This window comes from Coffea arabica, chromosome 3c (genome assembly GCF_036785885.1).
Source record: "Coffea arabica cultivar ET-39 chromosome 3c, Coffea Arabica ET-39 HiFi, whole genome shotgun sequence".
Lineage (NCBI taxonomy): Eukaryota > Viridiplantae > Streptophyta > Magnoliopsida > Gentianales > Rubiaceae > Coffea > Coffea arabica.
The window spans coordinates 38066269-38084502 of NC_092314.1; the positions used below are offsets into that span (position 1 = coordinate 38066269).

At 41.7% G+C, this 18234-nt stretch overlaps 2 protein-coding genes and 1 non-coding gene across 3 annotated transcripts; 1 reads left to right on the forward strand and 2 right to left on the reverse strand.

Annotated features, from left to right (window-relative positions):
* Positions 1–5696: 5696 nt before the first annotated feature.
* LOC140037952 (uncharacterized) lies at positions 5697–6254 on the reverse strand. Its single transcript, XM_072083135.1, has one exon. The coding sequence runs from the start codon at positions 6252–6254 to the stop codon at positions 5697–5699; it is 558 nt and encodes a 185-aa protein (XP_071939236.1).
* A 9100-nt stretch (positions 6255–15354) lies between these two features.
* On the forward strand, positions 15355–17778 carry LOC113737612 (uncharacterized). Its single transcript, XM_072083136.1, has 3 exons — positions 15355–16851; positions 17005–17140; positions 17255–17778. Exons 1-3 carry the CDS (start codon positions 15355–15357, stop codon positions 17776–17778), a joined length of 2157 nt encoding a protein of 718 aa, XP_071939237.1.
* LOC113738334 (small nucleolar RNA R71) lies at positions 15868–15974 on the reverse strand. The gene has a single exon (XR_003460120.1). It is a non-coding gene; the product is annotated as a small nucleolar RNA R71 (small nucleolar RNA).
* Positions 17779–18234: the final 456 nt, after the last annotated feature.

Genomic DNA, 18234 nt, shown 5'->3' on the forward strand with positions numbered 1-18234 from the left:
AAGTCTTTAAGTATTTTATGAGGGGTAGTAGAGAACTTTTGTACTGATAGGGGAGGTATGTGTAATTTTAAAATATTGAGGAAAGCTTTCCTGAATTTGTCAAAAACCTCAAGGGAGGTTTCTGAAATTATCCCTATTTATTTAGAATACTCTTTTTACTAATGAAATCAAACTAATAGCACAATACATTCATTGACAGGGCGTCAGCCTGTGCAATAATAATAATGAATATAGAACCTAGCTACCACTAAAAGCAGTCAATAATTAATCCTAGGTACTGGAGCAGGGACTCTAGGTGTGTAATGGGTTATTTGAATCACCCTGTTCCCGAAGAGTTTGCTTAACCCGATATACCAGAATTAATTAGTTGACAAAAATTACTAAATAGTAGACAGTGGCAAGTAGGGTCGTCTCCTTAGGGACTGAAGATATCTGTCTCTTTTAAAGTCCAATTGATAAAGGGGGATTTCACCGGAATGAAACTAAAAATAATTAGACAATTTAACTAAAAATGAATAAATAACTAGCACAAATATAGCAGGAATTTAATCAGGAATAAATAAATTCTAGCCAAGGATGCAACTACTCAGGCACAGTCCATTTATCCGATCATTGATGCAGGAGAGGTTCACTTAATTTATTAATAGGTTAGTTATAGCCATCGATAAACTCTGATGACCAATTTTTCCTTAATTTATAGATGACCAAGGTACGACCATTAATCACCTCTAACCAGAAAAGTACTCCTAGGTACGACCGTAGGAATTAATTTCCCAATTGCATTAATAACTAGAAAAACCTAGCCCTAACCAATAACACGCTACGAGGGTTATTTAAATTAGATTGCACGTTCCCCTAATGTGTAAACACACCAGTTACCACTAATATTAATCAATCAAACAATTACGGATTTAATTGACTAAATTGGCACGAGATTAGTAAATCACATTGAACATCGGGCCCTTGACATCCAATTAATAAAATAATCTCATGAAAATTCAAGCAGACAACGTGCAAATATTAATAAATAAAGGAACACGCGAAAACTAATTAGATCTCACAGATTTTCGGGACTGTGCCGTCGAGTTGACCCTTGACTAGATGGAAGACTTAGCCACGCCGCATAATTAAATCACCACACGAATTAATAGATTGCAAAGACATTGCGTTTTCTATTAAGAAGCAAGGAATAAAAGGTGTTTTTCCCGTTGGGGAATATTGTCGAACACCTGACGTGTGTCAGAGGCCAGTCAGGAGAAAGAAAGAAAAACTAAAGACTAGGCTAAACACTAAAACTAAAAGGTCGTCTAAGAGCTCCTCATCATAGCTCCTGTACGTCTCTTTTCTTTTTAAAGCCAAAAGAAAGATGCCTAGTTTTCTCTCTAGTGGTCCCCACCCAATTGGTAGTCAAAGCTACCCAAAAGAAAGCCTGCCGATTTTACTTCCATGTTTTTCATCTCTGTACGTTCCTTTCTCCTTAAGAGCCAAATGACCAATGCTATTCCGTGGGCCTCCACCGAATTGAGAAGATACCAAAGATAGGCTCTGCGGAATTGACTCTTGTCTCCTATTGCTAGTAGGACCATTTGGTAATTTTCTGCTTCACTCCTGAAATTGATTCCAAATACCAAATATAAGTAAATATCTGCAATTAACACAATATTTGTCAGGGATAAAAGGGAAAATAAATAATAAAATTACTAACAAATTATACCCTATCAATTCCCCTCACACCTGAATCATGCTTGCCCTCAAGCATAATTATCTCAGAAGTACAATCAAGATAGGAAGCAATTTACAGCAGTTCATACCAAAAACGGCACTCCAAATTCCCCAATAACTTCATCGAAATCAAAATATACCAAATCAACAATGCTCACAACTCAAAGTGCACTCATTCACTCCGAAGTATATAGGATATATATATATAAGATGGCTCTCAAATCAACACAATAGAATGATACTACCATAAGCTTGCTCATATATCATATCTCCACCACTTACTTATGAATTTAAATGCAGCAATCAAGGGACTTTGCAAGGTTGTAATGGGACTAGGGTGAGAAGGTAGGATAAAAAAGAATCAAAAGGGTGTAAAAGTATAAAGAAAGTGCTCAGAAACTTACTACACAGATTCTTGCATATTGGGAACTTCAAGGCATCTCAACCATCACAAGAGTAGAGTAAATTGGCACTTGCCACGACCTTCGACTTTTCCTTTCTCCTCTTTTGTTCTATATATTTTTTTTTTCAACAACTCCCAACCAGCACCATAAGAATCAACTTTACTCGTTACTTTCTTGCATTTTGCCTTCTTTCCACCTCTTTTTTTCTTTCTCTTTTTGTGGTTTTTTTTTTTTAGATTGCAAAGCCTCTCAGATACTATTCCACAATTCTGTATAATGAAACCAAAGCACTTCTTCACACGAGATTCAGAAAAAAAGTCTAAAAAGAGGTTTCACGGTTAAAAGCTGGGGTCTCAAGCAAAGATTAGGGGTTAAGGCTCAACTTGGCTCCCTAATGGTAGTAAACAATCCAAGGGTCGGTTTTAAGAAATTCCAAAAAAATGGCTCATTCCTAGGTGCCCTATCATTTCAACGCATTAAACTCATATAAATGCAGCCTTGACATGCATAACCGAGTAAGTTCTAGAATGACAAACCATGTGCAATAACCACTCAAACAAACGAAAAATTAGGCCAAAAAATCACACAAGTGGTCAAATTTATGTCAAGTTCAGCATATTAATCAATCAATTCAGTATCAAGAAAAGTATAACACCCCATGGCATGAACTTACTATGTACGCTCATATCTCAATTTGTATTCATCATCGTTTAAAGAAAGGAACTACTAAGGCAAGGAAAAACGTAATCAGGCAACTAAAAACACAACCAAAGCATAGTCAACCCTCCCCCACACCTAAACCTTACATTGCCCTCAATGTAAGCAAAGGAAGATCACAACAAAGGTACTGGGGCAACGACATTTCCCTTAAACGGAGGAGGGCAGAAATGAATCACGGTTGTAGAGGGAAAGGCGGGCGGAAGCCCACGTGATGGAGATACTGCACTAAATTCTGGGCCATCCCGCCCATTTGACGCTCCATCCGATCCATACGAGTGTCCATGTGCTGCATCTGGAACCGAAGAGCTGCAAGCTGGCTATCAACGGAGGAAGATGGTGGAGGTGCCGAAGAGGATGGTCCGGGGGCATCCGTAGAAGGACCACCAGCCTCCGGGTCATTGGTTTTGGAAGCTCTGCGCTTTGGAGGAACAGAGATTAGCCCCGGGGGAGCAAACTGAAAAACGCCCGCCACCTGTCTCACAAGACCCATTTTTTCCAAACAAACCAAATCGAAGGGTTCCATAGTACAAGCACGATGCAAGTTATGATTATTTAAGTCCAAAACCCCAAGATTTACAGCCAACTGAGTGATAAATGAGCCTAAGATTAATGGCTTATTTTTCTTACTTAGCACAGTTCGGAGGTGGAGGGCAAACCAGCTACCCAAATTGACCCTAGTCCGAGTGACCATGCACCAAACGAAAAAGAACTCGGGCTTGGTCAGAGTACCCGAGCTATCCTTCCTGCCTGAGAAACTATAGGCCATGAATCTATGTAAATAACGGTAGGCGGCGCTCTTAAGATAAGAAGCCTTAGACTGACTGGGGTCATAGGTGTGTCGGTCAACCGACAAATCTCTCCAATAACCAATGTAATGAGAGAAAAATGGCTCCGAGTACTCGCACACACTGTGCATATACTCCTCACTCTGGGAGTAGGGAATATCAATAAACCCAAGAGCCAAATTAAACTCGGTGATAGATTGGTTGAACTCTCTACCCATCAATCGAAACCTCACTACCCCCGGAGTGGTAACGGAGAATTCATCAGGAATATTAAATTCAAAAGTAGCATTGAATTCCCACGTGAGTTCAGTAAAAGCAGGTAGAATGATAGAAGCATAGCGGGTCCAGCCTACGTTAGTCAAGTGCTGCGTGACCTCATCCCTCAAGTTGAGCATATCAAGTGTAGGGTCATGGATGTATTTACAAGGAATTATCTTCCTTGTGTAAGCCGAGGCATACCGTTCCTTGTCGGCAGCCCGGGTGAAGGTCAAATTTCTGCCGAAGTGGGCCGGAGAGGAGATATGAACCTCCATATTCCGTCCAAGGCGGGTACGGGGCCCTCCCGACTCAGTCGAGGGGGCAGGTCCCCCTAAGGGGACCGTAGGCTGAGGGGTGGAGGTGGATGACTTGTTCTTGCCTTTAGTTTTGGTTTGGTCATTTGGTCTAATGGATAGGACAGAGGCAAAGCAAATGTGCACAAAAAAGGTCAACAGGCAGCTGATTCAGTAAAGGGTCCCAATCACAGCTTCCAATCACAGACAAGTCCACAACCAAACAATAAAATTACCCCAAAAGCTAATTAGCATTGTGAGCAGCAAAATTTTCCCAGAATACTACCAAATTGACCCAAAAAGTAATTATTCAAATAAACAGAGCAAAAACTCCCCCCCCCAAAAACTAAATAAACAGGCAACTAGAGCAAAATTTTTCTTCCAATATCACTGGTTGAGCACAAAATTTACCAAACAATTAACAATCCACCACAGATATATCACAGCACCCAAACAAGCACAAAATATCTGTCCTCCGTTAGCAAATAAAAAATCTGGCCTCAGCTACGAAACATCAACTAATAAAGAAGTAATAATCTGGTCTCAGCTAATTAGTGACATAAAAATAAAGAAAGAAATCACCGGAGTGTTTGACTGGCCGTGGGTGAAATGGAGAGCAGGGTAGGACCTAGTACGCGTGTGTGTCGCACGCACTCTGGCAAGCACACGGAGGCTGAGTTGTTGCTCTGCCACTCTTGTTGCGCGAGGAGGCTCGGCTGAGGCTGGTCGCGGCAGGCGCAGCAGGTCGTGGCTGCGGATCGTGCGGCGCGCGGCGTGCTGTGCGCCTGGCTGCTGGGCGCTGGGGTGCGAGCTGCTGGCGCGGGGATTGCGAGCTGCGCTCGCGCGAGGCTGGGCACTGGGGTGCAAGCTCACGGCAGCCTGCGGATGGCTGTTGCGGCTAGTGCGAGTGCTGCCTGCGAGGGGGGTCGCGCGAGGAGGGGCGCGCGAGATGGTGGAGATCGAGCGGCGGGCGACGATCAGCGAGGAATGGTGGCGTGCGGCGCGGTGTGGAGCGGCGGCGGACCAAGCAAAAGAAGGGAAAGAAGAAAAGGAAGAAAAGAAGGAAGAAGAAAGAAGAAAGAAAGAAGAAGAAGAAAAGAGTAGAGTTTCGTGTCTTTTTTTTCATTTTTTTTATATTTATATATATATATATATTTTTTTTTTAAAGAAACCCAGTCTTAGGAGCGGGCATGCCTAACCGCTCCCTCGTCTTTTGACCATCCGGCGCAAATTCTCGATCCGTTAGCGTGACCACCTGGCGTGGGCACGTCTAACTGTTATGGAGTCCGCAGATTCTGAACGAAAATTTCTTTCCCTCAGGCGCGACCACCTGGCGTGAGCACGTTACTACTAATTTCCTGCCACCAAACATCAAACTATTAATTGATACTAACACTTAACTAAAACTTCAAAAATGCATGAAAACTGAAACAAATAGTCTTGGGTTGCCTCCCAAAAGCGCCTTTCTTTAACGTTTTTGGCTAGACGTTGTCCAAAACTTTGCTTAAACTAAGCTAATCGAGTCCTCCAAGTGCATCATCTCCACCCCGCTCAATTGGAAAACCTTCATGATATGGCTTGAGACGGTGACCATTCACTACAAATTGCTTCTCAGTTTTCAAACTTTGGATCTCCACTGCACCATAATGAAAGACATCAGTCACAACAAAAGGGTCAATCCAACGAGAACGTAATTTACCTGGAAATAACTTCAATTTGGAGTGGTATAGTAGAACTTTTTGCCCACACTCGAATGTCTTCCTCGAGATCTGTTGGTCATGAAAAATCTTAATTTTTTCCTTACAAATCACCGCATTCTCATAGGCTTCATTGCGAATCTCCTCCAATTCTTGTAACTGTAACTTCCGTTGAACACCGCCCTCCTCAATATCCATATTGCATTGTTTTACTATCCAAAATGCTCTATGCTCGAACTCCACTGGAAGATGACAAGGCTTACCAAATACCAACCTATAGGGAGACATTCCTATAGGTGTCTTGTAAGCGGTTCTGTATGCCCACAAAGCATCTTCCAACCTTGAACTCCAGTCCTTCCTATCAGGGCGGACCATCTTTTTCAAAATAGACTTTATTTCCCTATTCGAGACTTCAGCCTAGCCATTGGTCTGTGGATGGTAGGAAGTGGAAACCTTATGAAGTACACCATATCTCCTGAACAAAGCAGCAATTGTCTTGTTGCAAAAATGCGTCCCCCTATCACTCACAACTGCCCGTGGCATTCCAAATCGTACAAAAATGTTAGACTTTATGAAATCTGCAACCACCTTAGAATCATTAGTATGGGTGGCTTTTGCTTCCACCCACTTCGAGACATAATCCACTGCTAGTAAAATGTATAAAAATCCACAAGAATTTGAAAAAGGACCCATGAAATCTATACCCCAAGTATCAAAAATTTCAATAAAAAGCATGGGCACCTGTGGCAGTTGATCCCTTCGGGATAAATTGCCTACCCTCTGACATTTATCACATGTCTTACAAAACAAGTAAGCATCGTTAAATAAGGTAGGCCAAAAAAATCCACTTTCCAACACTTTTCTAGCAATCCGTTTAGGTCCAAAATGACCCCCACATGCAAAAGAGTGACAGAAAGTCAATATAGATTGGAATTCACCTTCACTTACACATCGCCTCATTATTTGGTCAGCACCTTGTTTCCACAGATAGGGATCATCCCAGACATAATACTTTGCATCGCTTTTTAGTTTGTCCCTTTTTACCTTGGGCCAACCTGCGGGTAATTTGTCAGTAACCAAATAATTCACAATATCTGCAAACCAAGGAGGGGATGAATTAATAGAAAGTAAATGCTCTTCAGGAAAAGACTCCCTTAATGGTAATTCTTCCTCCGCTACCAGTATTCGACTTAGGTGGTCAGCTACTAGATTCTCCGCTCCTTTTTTGTCTCTGATTTCCAAGTCAAACTCCTGCAGGACCAATATCCATCTTATCAAGCGGGGTTTAGCGTCCTTCTTGGTCAGTAGGTACCTCAAAGCTGCATGGTCAGAATACACAATTACTTTAGCACATAACAAATAAGGTCTAAACTTTTCTAAAGCAAAAATAACAACTAAGAGTTCTTTCTCCGTAGCAGAGTAATTGAGTTGGGCGCCATTTAAAGCTCTAGAGGCATAATATATTGCGTGCGCCGCTTTCTCCACCCTTTGTCCCAAAACTGCTCCCACGGAGTAGTCGCTGGCATCACACATAATTTCGAATGGGCGATTCCAATCAGGAGGTTGGATGATAGGTGGAGAAGTAAGTAATTTCTTCAACTTCTCGAACGCTTCTTTGCACTCCTCGTTGAATTCAAAACTGACATCCTTTTGCAAAAGCCTAAAAAGTGGTGCCCCGATCTTTGAGAAATCCTTGATAAATTTGCGATAAAAACCTGCATGTCCTAGAAAAGAACGAACTTCTCGTACAGTTACAGGGTAAGGTAAAGCAGATATCACATCTATTTTAGCTTTATCAACTTCAATTCCTCTAGATGACACTACATGTCCTAGAACTATCCCGTACTCAACCATGAAGTGACATTTTTCCCAATTGAGCACTAGGTTAGTCTCTATGCATCTTTTCAAAATCAATGTTGGATTATCTAAGCAATCATCAAAACTATCACCATAGACACTGAAGTCATCCATGAATACCTCAATTATTCTTTCCACATACTCAGAAAAAATGCTAATCATGCACCTCTGGAATGTTGCGGGGGCATTGCACAATCCAAAGGGCATCCTTCGATAGGCGAAAGTGCCAAAGGGGCAAGTGAAAGTTGTTTTCTCTTGATCCTCTGGCGCAATTGCTATCTGAAAATAACCAGAAAAATCATCTAAAAAACAATAATAGGCACGACCAGCTAACCTTTCAACCATTTGATCAATGAATGGAAGGGGAAAATGATCCTTCTTGGTCACTGCGTTCAATTTACGGTAATCGATGCACTGGCGCCAACCCGTAGGCTTTCGAATTGGAACAAGGTCCCCTTCATGATTTTCTTCCGCAGTTACCCCTGCTTTCTTTGGCACCATTTGGACCGGACTCACCCATGGGGTATCTGAGATAGAGAAAATAATTCCGACGTCCAGAAGCTTGATTACCTCTTTCTTGACCACTTCCATCATGATGGGGTTCAATCTCCTTTGTGGTTGTCTTATCGGCCTAGCATCCTCTTCCAGGCGAATTCGATGCATGCACACGGACGGGCTTATACCCTTGATGTCTGCAATTGTCCACCCTATAGCTTCCTTATGCTCCCTTAAAACCCGTAGCAGCTTATCCTCCTCCATGGGTGATAATTTGGATGAGATTATCACTGGTAACGTCTCTTTTTCACCTAGAAAGACATACTTTAAATGCTCGGGCAGGGGTTTCAACTCCATTTCAGGTGCCTGCACGATAGAAGGTAATAACTTTAGGTGTGGTTCAGGGACAAATATAGGAGCAACATCATACCTTAGAGGACTTTGGCCTAGTGAATGCAAGGCTCCAACCATTCTTTGCAAATTGATGTCTAACTCCATTTCGCAGGCTGCTTCCAGATCCAAATGTTTGGTGATTGCTATCTCTAATTCATCCCTGCCATTAATCTCAAATACTTCTTGCACCAAAGGGTCAATTACACTCACAGCAAAAACAGCATTAGAATGACACGGATATTTCATGGCCTCAAATATACTGAAATGAACTATTTCTCCATCAAATTCCATCGTTAGGGTGCCCTCACTAACATCAATTTTTGTACGAGCTGTGCTCAAGAAGGGCCTCCCCAACAAAATTGGTGATGGATTTGGAGAACGTTCATCACCCATAGCAAGAATATAAAAATCAGCAGGGAACACTAAATTGTTCACTTGCATTAACACATCTTCTATCACCCCATCGGGATAAGCATTAGTTCTATCAGCCAATTGAATTATAATGCCAGTTTCCTTTAAGGGGCCCAAATTTAGAGAAGCATAAATAGCCTTGGGCATCACATTTATGGAGGCTCCTAGATCTAACATGGCATTCCTAATGCTAGTGTTCCCTATTTTACAAGGAATAGTGAACATACCTGGGTCTTCGCACTTGGGTGGAAGTTTTCTTTGAAGCACTGCAGATACGTTCTCTCCCACAATTATCCTTTCATCTCCCCTCAGTTTCTTTCTATTGATGCATAGGTCCTTCAAAAATTTGGCATACCGGGGTACTTGCTTAATTGCGTCAAGTAAGGGGATATTTATCTCCACCTTCCTAAACATCTCCAAAATCTCCTTTTCCTTGTCTTGCTTTTTAGGCCTTTCCAACCTGCTAGAAAAAGGTGGTGGGTTAGGCTTAACTGAAACCACTGGGTTACGTATGACCTCTTTATTTATGCCGGGAGTTCCTTCTTCCTCAAGCTCCTTCTCAATGCGGTCCTCATTCTTGTCCTTCGGAGCCACTGGTGCTGGTCCTTCAACCTCTTTCCCACTCCTGAGGGTCATTGCACTTACATTCTTGGGATTCACCTCAGGTTGGGATGGAAGTTTTCCCTTTCCCTGGGAGTCTAGTCGGTTGACAATTGAGGCTAATTGACTCATCTGATTTTTCAAGTTTTGCATACGTGCTTTCATCTCTTGATTGCTGGCCTCAGTGTCCTGTTGAAATTTCATAGTATTAGAGGATATGATTTTAACCATGTCTTCTAGGGATATACCTGAGGCAGAGGAGGGTTGATTCCTTGTTCGATATTGTTGCTGGAAGCCCTGCTGTCTATTGGGGATGAAATTTTGTTGCTTATTTCCCCCATAGCTCAGATTTGGATGATCCCTCGAACCCGGATTGTATGAGTTGGAATAGGGGTCATACTGTCTACGTGGCATGGGCATGTTACCAGCCATGTGTGCTTGCTCAGTTCCCTCCTCTTGCAACTGTGGGCATGAGTCCGCGGTATGACCAATATTCGTACAAATCCCACACACTTTGGCCTGCTGTACATTTCCTACAGCTATCTGTCGAACAAATGAGGTTAATTCAGATAACTGCTGTTGGATTGAAGATGAACTTACCTCGTTGACCTTTCTCGTAGGAACATCTGCTCTCGTACCAAACTGCTGGCAGTTCTCTGCCATTCGCTCGATTAGGTCCCATGTCTCTTGGGTAGTCTTATTCACCAGTGCACCACCACTTGCTGCATCAATGATATTTCTATCGTTCATCAGTAGCCCCTCGTAGAAATACTGAATCAGCAGTTGATCACTTATTTGGTGATGCGGGCATCGGGTACGCAGCCTGGTGAACCTCTCCCAATATTCATACAAGGATTCCCTGTGAAATTGCTTGATGCCACATATTTCCTTTCGCAAACTAGCAGCTCTGGATGCAGGAAAATATTTTTCAAAAAATTTTTTCTACATCTCTAGCCACGTGGTGATAATGCCTGCAGATAGACAGTATAACCAATCATTTGCCGAGTCCTTTAGAGAGAAAGGGAAGGCCCTTAATTTAATTTGTTCATCAGTTACTCCCGAAGGCTTCATACTCGAACACACCACATCAAATTCCTGCATGTGTTTGTGGGGTTCCTCTCCTGGCAGACCATGAAAAACAGGCAACAAATGTATTAAACCAGGTTTTAATTCAAAAGCTGCATTCTCACTAAGGTGAGGAAAAGTTATGCAAAGAGGTTGTTGGGTCAAGTTTGGAGCAGCCAACTCCCTTAATGTTTGTGTGTTTGCCATGACGACGTTCTCTTGGTACGAATCACTTGAAGTGTCACCGAACGAATCTGATGGTTCAACTTCGGGCTCAGATCTCTGAGATGCAGCACTGGAGTGCTCCTCTCTGAGCTGTCTGGTTTCCTTTCTCGTTCTACGCGCAGTCTTCTCTACTTCAGGATCAAAAATCAATTCACCTGTACAAGAAGACCTAGGCATACACTAGAAAAATACCAGAAAATTAGAGTAAAAATGAACTTAATAAAGAAACAAATAATAACGCCAGTCCCCGGCAACGGCGCCAAAAATTGACAGGACGTCAGCCTGTGCAATAATAATAATGAATATAGAACCTAACTACCACTAAAAGCAGTCAATAATTAATCCTAGGTACTGGAGCAGGGACTCTAGGTGTGTAATGGGTTACTTGATTCACCCTGTTCCCGAAGAGTTTGCTTAACCCGATATACCAGAATTAATTAGTTGACAAAAATTACTAAATAGTAGACAGTGGCAAGTAGGGTCGTCTCCTCAGGGACTGGAGATATCTGTCTCTTTTAAAATCCAATTGATAAAGGGGGATTTCACCGGAATGAAACTAAAAATAATTAGACAATTTAACTAAAAATGAATAAATAACTAGCACAAATATAGCCGGAATTTAATCAGGAATAAATAAATTCTAGCCAAGGATGCAACTACTCAGGCACAGTCCATTTATCCGATCATTGATGCAGGAGAGATTCACTTAATTTATTAATAGGCTAGTTATAGCCATCGATAAACTCTGATGACCAATTTTTCCTTAATTTATAGATGACCAAGGTACGACCATTAATCACCTCTAACCAGAAAAGTACTCCTAGGTACGACCGTAGGAATTAATTTTCCAATTGCATTAATAACTAGAAAAACCTAGCCCTAACCAATAACACGCTACGAGGGTTATTTAAATTAGATTGCACGTTCCCCTAATGTGTAAACACACCAGTTACCACTAATATTAATCAATCAAACAATTACGGATTTAATTGACTAAATTGGCACGAGATTAATAAATCACATTGAACATCGGGCCCTTGACATCCAATTAATAAAATAATCCCATGAAAATTCAAGCAGACAACGTGCAAATATTAATAAATAAAGGAACACGCGAAAACTAATTAGATCTCACAGATTTTCGGGACTGTGCCGTCGAGTTGACCCTTGACTAGATGGAAGACTTAGCCACGCCGCATAATTAAATCACCACACGAATTAATAGATTGCAAAGGCATTGCATTTTCTATTAAGAAGCAAGGAATAAAAGGTGTTTTTCCCGTTGGGGAATATTGTCGAACACCTGGCGTGTGTCAGAGGCCAGTCAGGAGAAAGAAAGAAAAACTAAAGACTAGGCTAAACACTAAAACTAAAAGGTCGTCTAAGAGCTCCTCATCATAGCTCCTGTACGTCTCTTTTCTTTTTAAAGCCAAAAGAAAGATGCCTAGTTTTCTCTCCAGTGGTCCCCACCCAATTGGTAGTCAAAGCTACCCAAAAGAAAGCCTGCCGATTTTACTTCCATGTTTTTCATCTCTGTACGTTCCTTTCTCCTTAAGAGCTAAATGACCAATGCTATTCCGTGGGCCTCCACCGAATTGAGAAGATGAATAACCAAAGATAGGCTCTGCGGAATTGACTCTTGTCTCCTATTGCTAGTAGGACCATTTGGTAATTTTCTACTTCACTCCTGAAATTGATTCCAAATACCAAATATAAGTAAATATCTGCAATTAACACAATATTTGTCAGGGATAAAAGGGGAAATAAATAATAAAATTACTAACAAATTATTCCCTATCATTCATCTATTTAAATGGTTACTTCTCTTTCTTTCTGTATTGCTGATTGTTTCCTTAAATTTCCGCTTTTGCTCTTCTGTTTTAAAATTTTTTATTGGATTAATTTTTCCTACACTGACAGTGTATACATTATCAGCGTTGGATAAATGATAATTATACAAAATTTGAATTTGAAATTCAACTTTTATACATATGTCATAAATTCAACGATGATAGTGTATACACAGTCAATATAGGAAAGATTTACTCTTTTTTATTTCTCTATACGTGCACCGCCAGTTGACATCTTTGCCTGGGCAACCTCTGGCGAAAAACTTCATAAATATATTTTTAGGTGTGCATATCTTCTCAAGGTTATCCGACTACAGTTTTTCGATGTAGAACAAGTTGCTGGGAAGGTTTTGGACAAAATGGAGCAGGCAAAAGAGAGAGCAAACGGAAGCTGCACTGCCACAACTTCAGAGGAAGTCCGAAGATCAGCGCCGGACTTCCCTTCAGAGGAGAACCGACGCCAACATTGGCATCGGACTTCATCGGAGTAGCACTTTGTTTTTCTTTTTTTTTTTCGTTTTCTGCCTTTTGTTGTAATTTTGTTTTCTTGAATCGCATCTTTGTTATTTTTGGAAAAAGCTCGTGAAACCATTCCTTCTACCTGCTTCCGCATCATTTTTTCTATCCCATGTTTTGACTATTTAAAAGAAGAAAAAAAGAAAGAAAACGTCATATTGCTCTATGCTTTTGTGAGATGTATAATCCCAAAATTAAAAAAAAAAAAAGGAACAATTTTGTATATCGTTTTCCACGCAAGACTATTATACTCCCCAAAAGGGAACAAGAAGAAAAAATGGAAAGAAAATAAACTTCAAGGTTGACTTCAATGCAACTAGCTACCATCATTTTATGGCTTTTGTTTGCTCTCTCTCTCTCTCTCTCTCTCTCTCTCTCTCTCTCTATATATATATATATATATATATGATAGAACGGTTATTTGGCGTATTTTGCACTGCTATTTTGTCCTAATTTTGGCTATTCACGGTACTAAGAATTGGAATTTAACTCATATTTGATATTTGTGTGAAATATAGGTGGCTAGCATTAAAAATGATATCTTGAGGTGAATTTCCAGAAGATTTCTCATTTCAGGGCGTGGCCACGCCTTAGAAGGTGGACGAAACCGAAAGCCGGACCGTGGTCCACGTGAACCCGAAGCGTAGGATAAAAACTCCAAAGGAGATAGCTTTTGCAAAAGGAATTGCTCCAGACGTTTCTTCTTTTGACTTATTGTGGGCGGCGGCTATAAAGGAGGATTCACAAGGATCAAGACCTAAGTTGTGAATTTTACTTTTTCTACTTTTTGTCAGACGCTTTCCGTCGTTTCTTTTTGGCTTTTACTTCGGCAGCAAATTAGATAGCTGGATTGACATTGAATCAAAAACACTTTGGCTTCGTAATTGAGACTCCGAAGTAGGGACGAAGGCAGGGCCTTTTCGGTTGTTATTGCAGTTAATTTCCCTTTCCCAATTCCTTGGCAAATAATTGAATGAAGTCAATTAAACCACGTGGAATTGACATGATGAGGAGCGGCTAATTTTCTCCTCTACCCAAAGGTTGACGCGACGGCGCGGTCCATAATATCTGTGAGATCTAACCAAGCTTTCATTATTTCTTCCAATTTGTTATTATTCGTGCGTTTCCTGAATTAATTGTTCATGGGTATTTTATTAATTGAATATCAACGGCCGGGTATTTGATTTAATTTAATAGCCTACTGCCACGTTAATTAAATAGAATCCGTAATTGTTCATTTAATTGACACCTCGTGGCAACCACCATAATTGGTTTTATGTTGGGGAAACGCAAGATCTAATTTAAATAAACCCTCTTAGCGTGTTTATTGGTTAGGGTTGGGTTCTTCTAGTTTTAATGCAATTGGGTAATTAAATTCCTACTGTCGTACCTAGGGTTGTTATCTGGTTAGGGAAACAGTCAATGGTCGTACCTTGACTGCCGAAAAGGTAAGGAAGAACTGGTTGTCAGAGCTTATTGATAACTATAACCAACCTAGTGATGAATGGATGAAATATCTTTGCATCGATGAACATTTATTTGGACCGTGCCTGAGCAGTTGATCCTTTGGGTAGAACTTTTATTAATTGCTATTTTTAGTGAATTGTGCTTTGTGAGTTAGTTTTGAATTTTATTTGTTTTATTTTATTTTATTTTTATTTGCCTCTCAGTGAAAATCCCCCAATCTCGTTCTACTAATTTGGAAAGAAATAATTTCCTACCTGCTCCCTGTGGAATCGACCCTACTTGCCATTGTACTTAAAATCAGTATTTTTATAGACAAATCCGGTATATCGGATCAAGCAAACTCTTCGGGAACAGGGTGAATCAAGTAACCCATTGCACACCTAAGGTCCCTGCTCCAGTACTTGGATTTGTTCTATAATTATTTAATTGAGGTGGTAATTAGGACTTTTTAGTAATTATTATTGCACAGGTTCGGCACCTGTCAATTTTTGGCGCCGTTGCCGGGGAGTTGGCGTTTGGATTATTTGTTTCTTTTCAAATTCAGTTCTTATTTTATTTTTATTTTATTTTATTTTTCTTGGTACTTTTGCTAGTTTATGCCCCGTTCTTCTCGCACAGGTGAATTAGTCTACGACGCTGAGGTTGAGAAGGCAGCGCGTAAGCGGAGGCAAGAGACCAAGAGGCAAAAAGAAGGGCATTTATTTGCTGCAAACGAGTCAGCAGAAGACGGAGTAAGCATGGCCAACACCCAAACATTGAGGGAGTTGGCTGCCCCGGAACTGACTCACCAGCCCTTATGCATCACATTCCCCACTTTGGCTGAGAATACTGCCTTCGAACTGAAGTCGGGGTTGATTCACCTCCTACCTTCCTTCCATGGTCTCTCTGGCGAAGAACCCCACAAACATGTCAAGGAATTCGAGGTAGTTTGCTCCAGCATGAAACCTCCTGGGGTCACTGAGGAGCAGATAAGACTTAGAGCTTTCCCCTTCTCTCTCAAGGATGCAGCAAAAGATTGGCTATACTACCTACCAGCGGGTAGTATTACCACATGGGCACAGTTAAAAAAGAAATTCTTGGAAAAATTCTTCCCTGCATCCCGGGCAGCGAGTTTGAGGAAGGAGATCTGCGGCATCAAACAATATCCCGGTGAATCCCTGTATGAGTATTGGGAAAGGTTTAACAAGTTGTGCACTAGATGCCCGCAGCATCAAATTAGTGAGCAACTGTTAATCCAATACTTCTATGAAGGGCTCCAATCAACAGACAGAAGTATCATTGACGCTGCCAGTGGGGGAGCTCTTGCAAACAAGACACCGAGGGAGGCGTGGGAGCTCATCGAAGCCATGGCAGAGAACTCCCAGCAATTTGGCTTACGTGAGAGCAACCCTCCCCGTAGAGTCAATGAGGTGGAGACGTCATCCCTCCAGCAGCAGATATCGGAGCTAACATCCGTTGTTCGACAATTAGTGGTGGGAAATGTGCCCCAAGTAAAGGCCTGTGGAATCTGCACAAATATGGGCCACCATACTGACTCATGCCCTATATTGCAAGAGGATGGGGCTGAGCAAGTGAACATGGCTGGAGGCGTGCCCGCGCCTCGTAGGCAATACGATCCGTATTCCAACACGTACAATCCGGGTTGGAGAGATCACCCCAATCTCAGCTATGGTAGTAGGCCACAAAATGCATTCTCCAATCGGCCTCCAGGATTTCAGCAACCGTGGCAACATAAGTCTCAACTCTCATCCTCAAGCTCAGGGAGTTCTTTGGAAGAAATTGTCAAGAGTTTGGCCAACACTACCACTCAACTTGTCACAACCACCACTCAGTTCCAACAGGACACAAAATCAGGCATGAAGGATATGGAGATTCGAATGAGTCAAATGGCAACTGCCATTAATCGCCTAGAGTCCCATGTTTATGGAAAATTGCCATCTCAACCCGAGCCAAATCCCAGGAATGTAAGTGCTATGACATTAAGGAGTGGCAAAGAGGTGGATGGACCTAAAGTGGTAAATTCGAAAAGTAAAAGTGAGGAGGAGATAGAAAAGGAGATTGAAGAGGAAGGGCGCATTCGCGAAGAGCCTAAGGTAACATCTATTCCTTCGATCCCTATTAAATCTAATATAGCTCCTTTTCCTTGCAGGTTGGAAAAGACAAAGAGGGCAGAGAAGGAAAAAGAAATCCTGGATGTGTTCCGCAAAGTTCAAGTAAACATCCCCCTATTGGACGCGATCAAGCAGGTACCCAAGTACGCAAAGTTTTTGAAAGACTTGTGCGTTAACAAAAGAAAGCTAAGGGGTGATGAAAGAGTGATGGTGGGAGAGAATGTATCAGCTGTACTTCAAAGGAAACTCCCACCCAAATGCGGAGATCCAGGTATGTTTGCTATCCCCTGTAAGATTGGTCATTCTAATATAAAAAATGCCATGATAGATTTAGGAGCTTCTATTAATGTGATGCCTAAGTCAATCTATGATTCCCTAAATTTAGGACCTTTAAAAGAAACGGGGATAATAATTCAATTGGCTGATCGTACATGTGCTTATCCGGATGGGATAGTTGAGGATGTTTTAGTGCAAGTAGATGGATTAATTTTTCCTGCTGACTTTTACGTGCTTTACATGGATGATAGAAGTGCCCCAAATCCATCACCCATTATATTAGGAAGACCATTTTTGAGTACTGCCCAGACTAAAATTGATGTTAGTAAGGGTACTCTCACGATGGAATTTGATGGAGAAATAGTCCACTTTAACATTTTTGATACAATGAAACATCCTGTTAACTCTCATTCTGTGTTTGCTGTGTATACCACTAATCTCTCTGTGCAAGAAATTTCTAAGTTTGCTTGTAGGGGTAGATTCAAAGTTGCTGCGAACAAGTCCTATAGGATGAAAGCAATTCATGAGGTAAAAATGGAGAGAAAATTTAGGAAAAAAGTTGCACTCAATGGCCATGTGGATCCTGGAGGAGGGCCACCAATTACAAGGAAAATTCAATTACATCCAGACTGAAGAGTGGTGCTGTGTCTAGCCAAAGACGTTAAAGAAAGGCGCTGCTTGGGAGGCAACCCAAGGATTACAATATTAGTTGTGATCATTTTTCCTTACTTTATGATTTTTCAGTTTTATCTTAATGTTTTGGTTGCTTTTGTGGTGTTGGACAGAAGAGTAGGGGTTACAAGGCGTGCTCACGCCTTGAAAAAAAAAAAAAAAAAAGACTTTTTCTTTGTTTTGGTCGAGCCTTCGCGTGCGCCCAGCTCCCACAGTGAGCAGCTCCGCGCGCGCCAGCCCCTGCGCTATTCTCCAGTCGCGCGCCGCCTCAGCCCCGCGAGCGACAATGCGCCCGGCGAGCCTGCTTTCTCTCTTGCGCTGCCCCACCGCGCGCCGCACAGCCCTGCTCGCCACCCCCACGCACAACATGCACCTGTGCGCCGCCTCCTTAGGCTCCAGCTGCACCTTTTCAGTAGT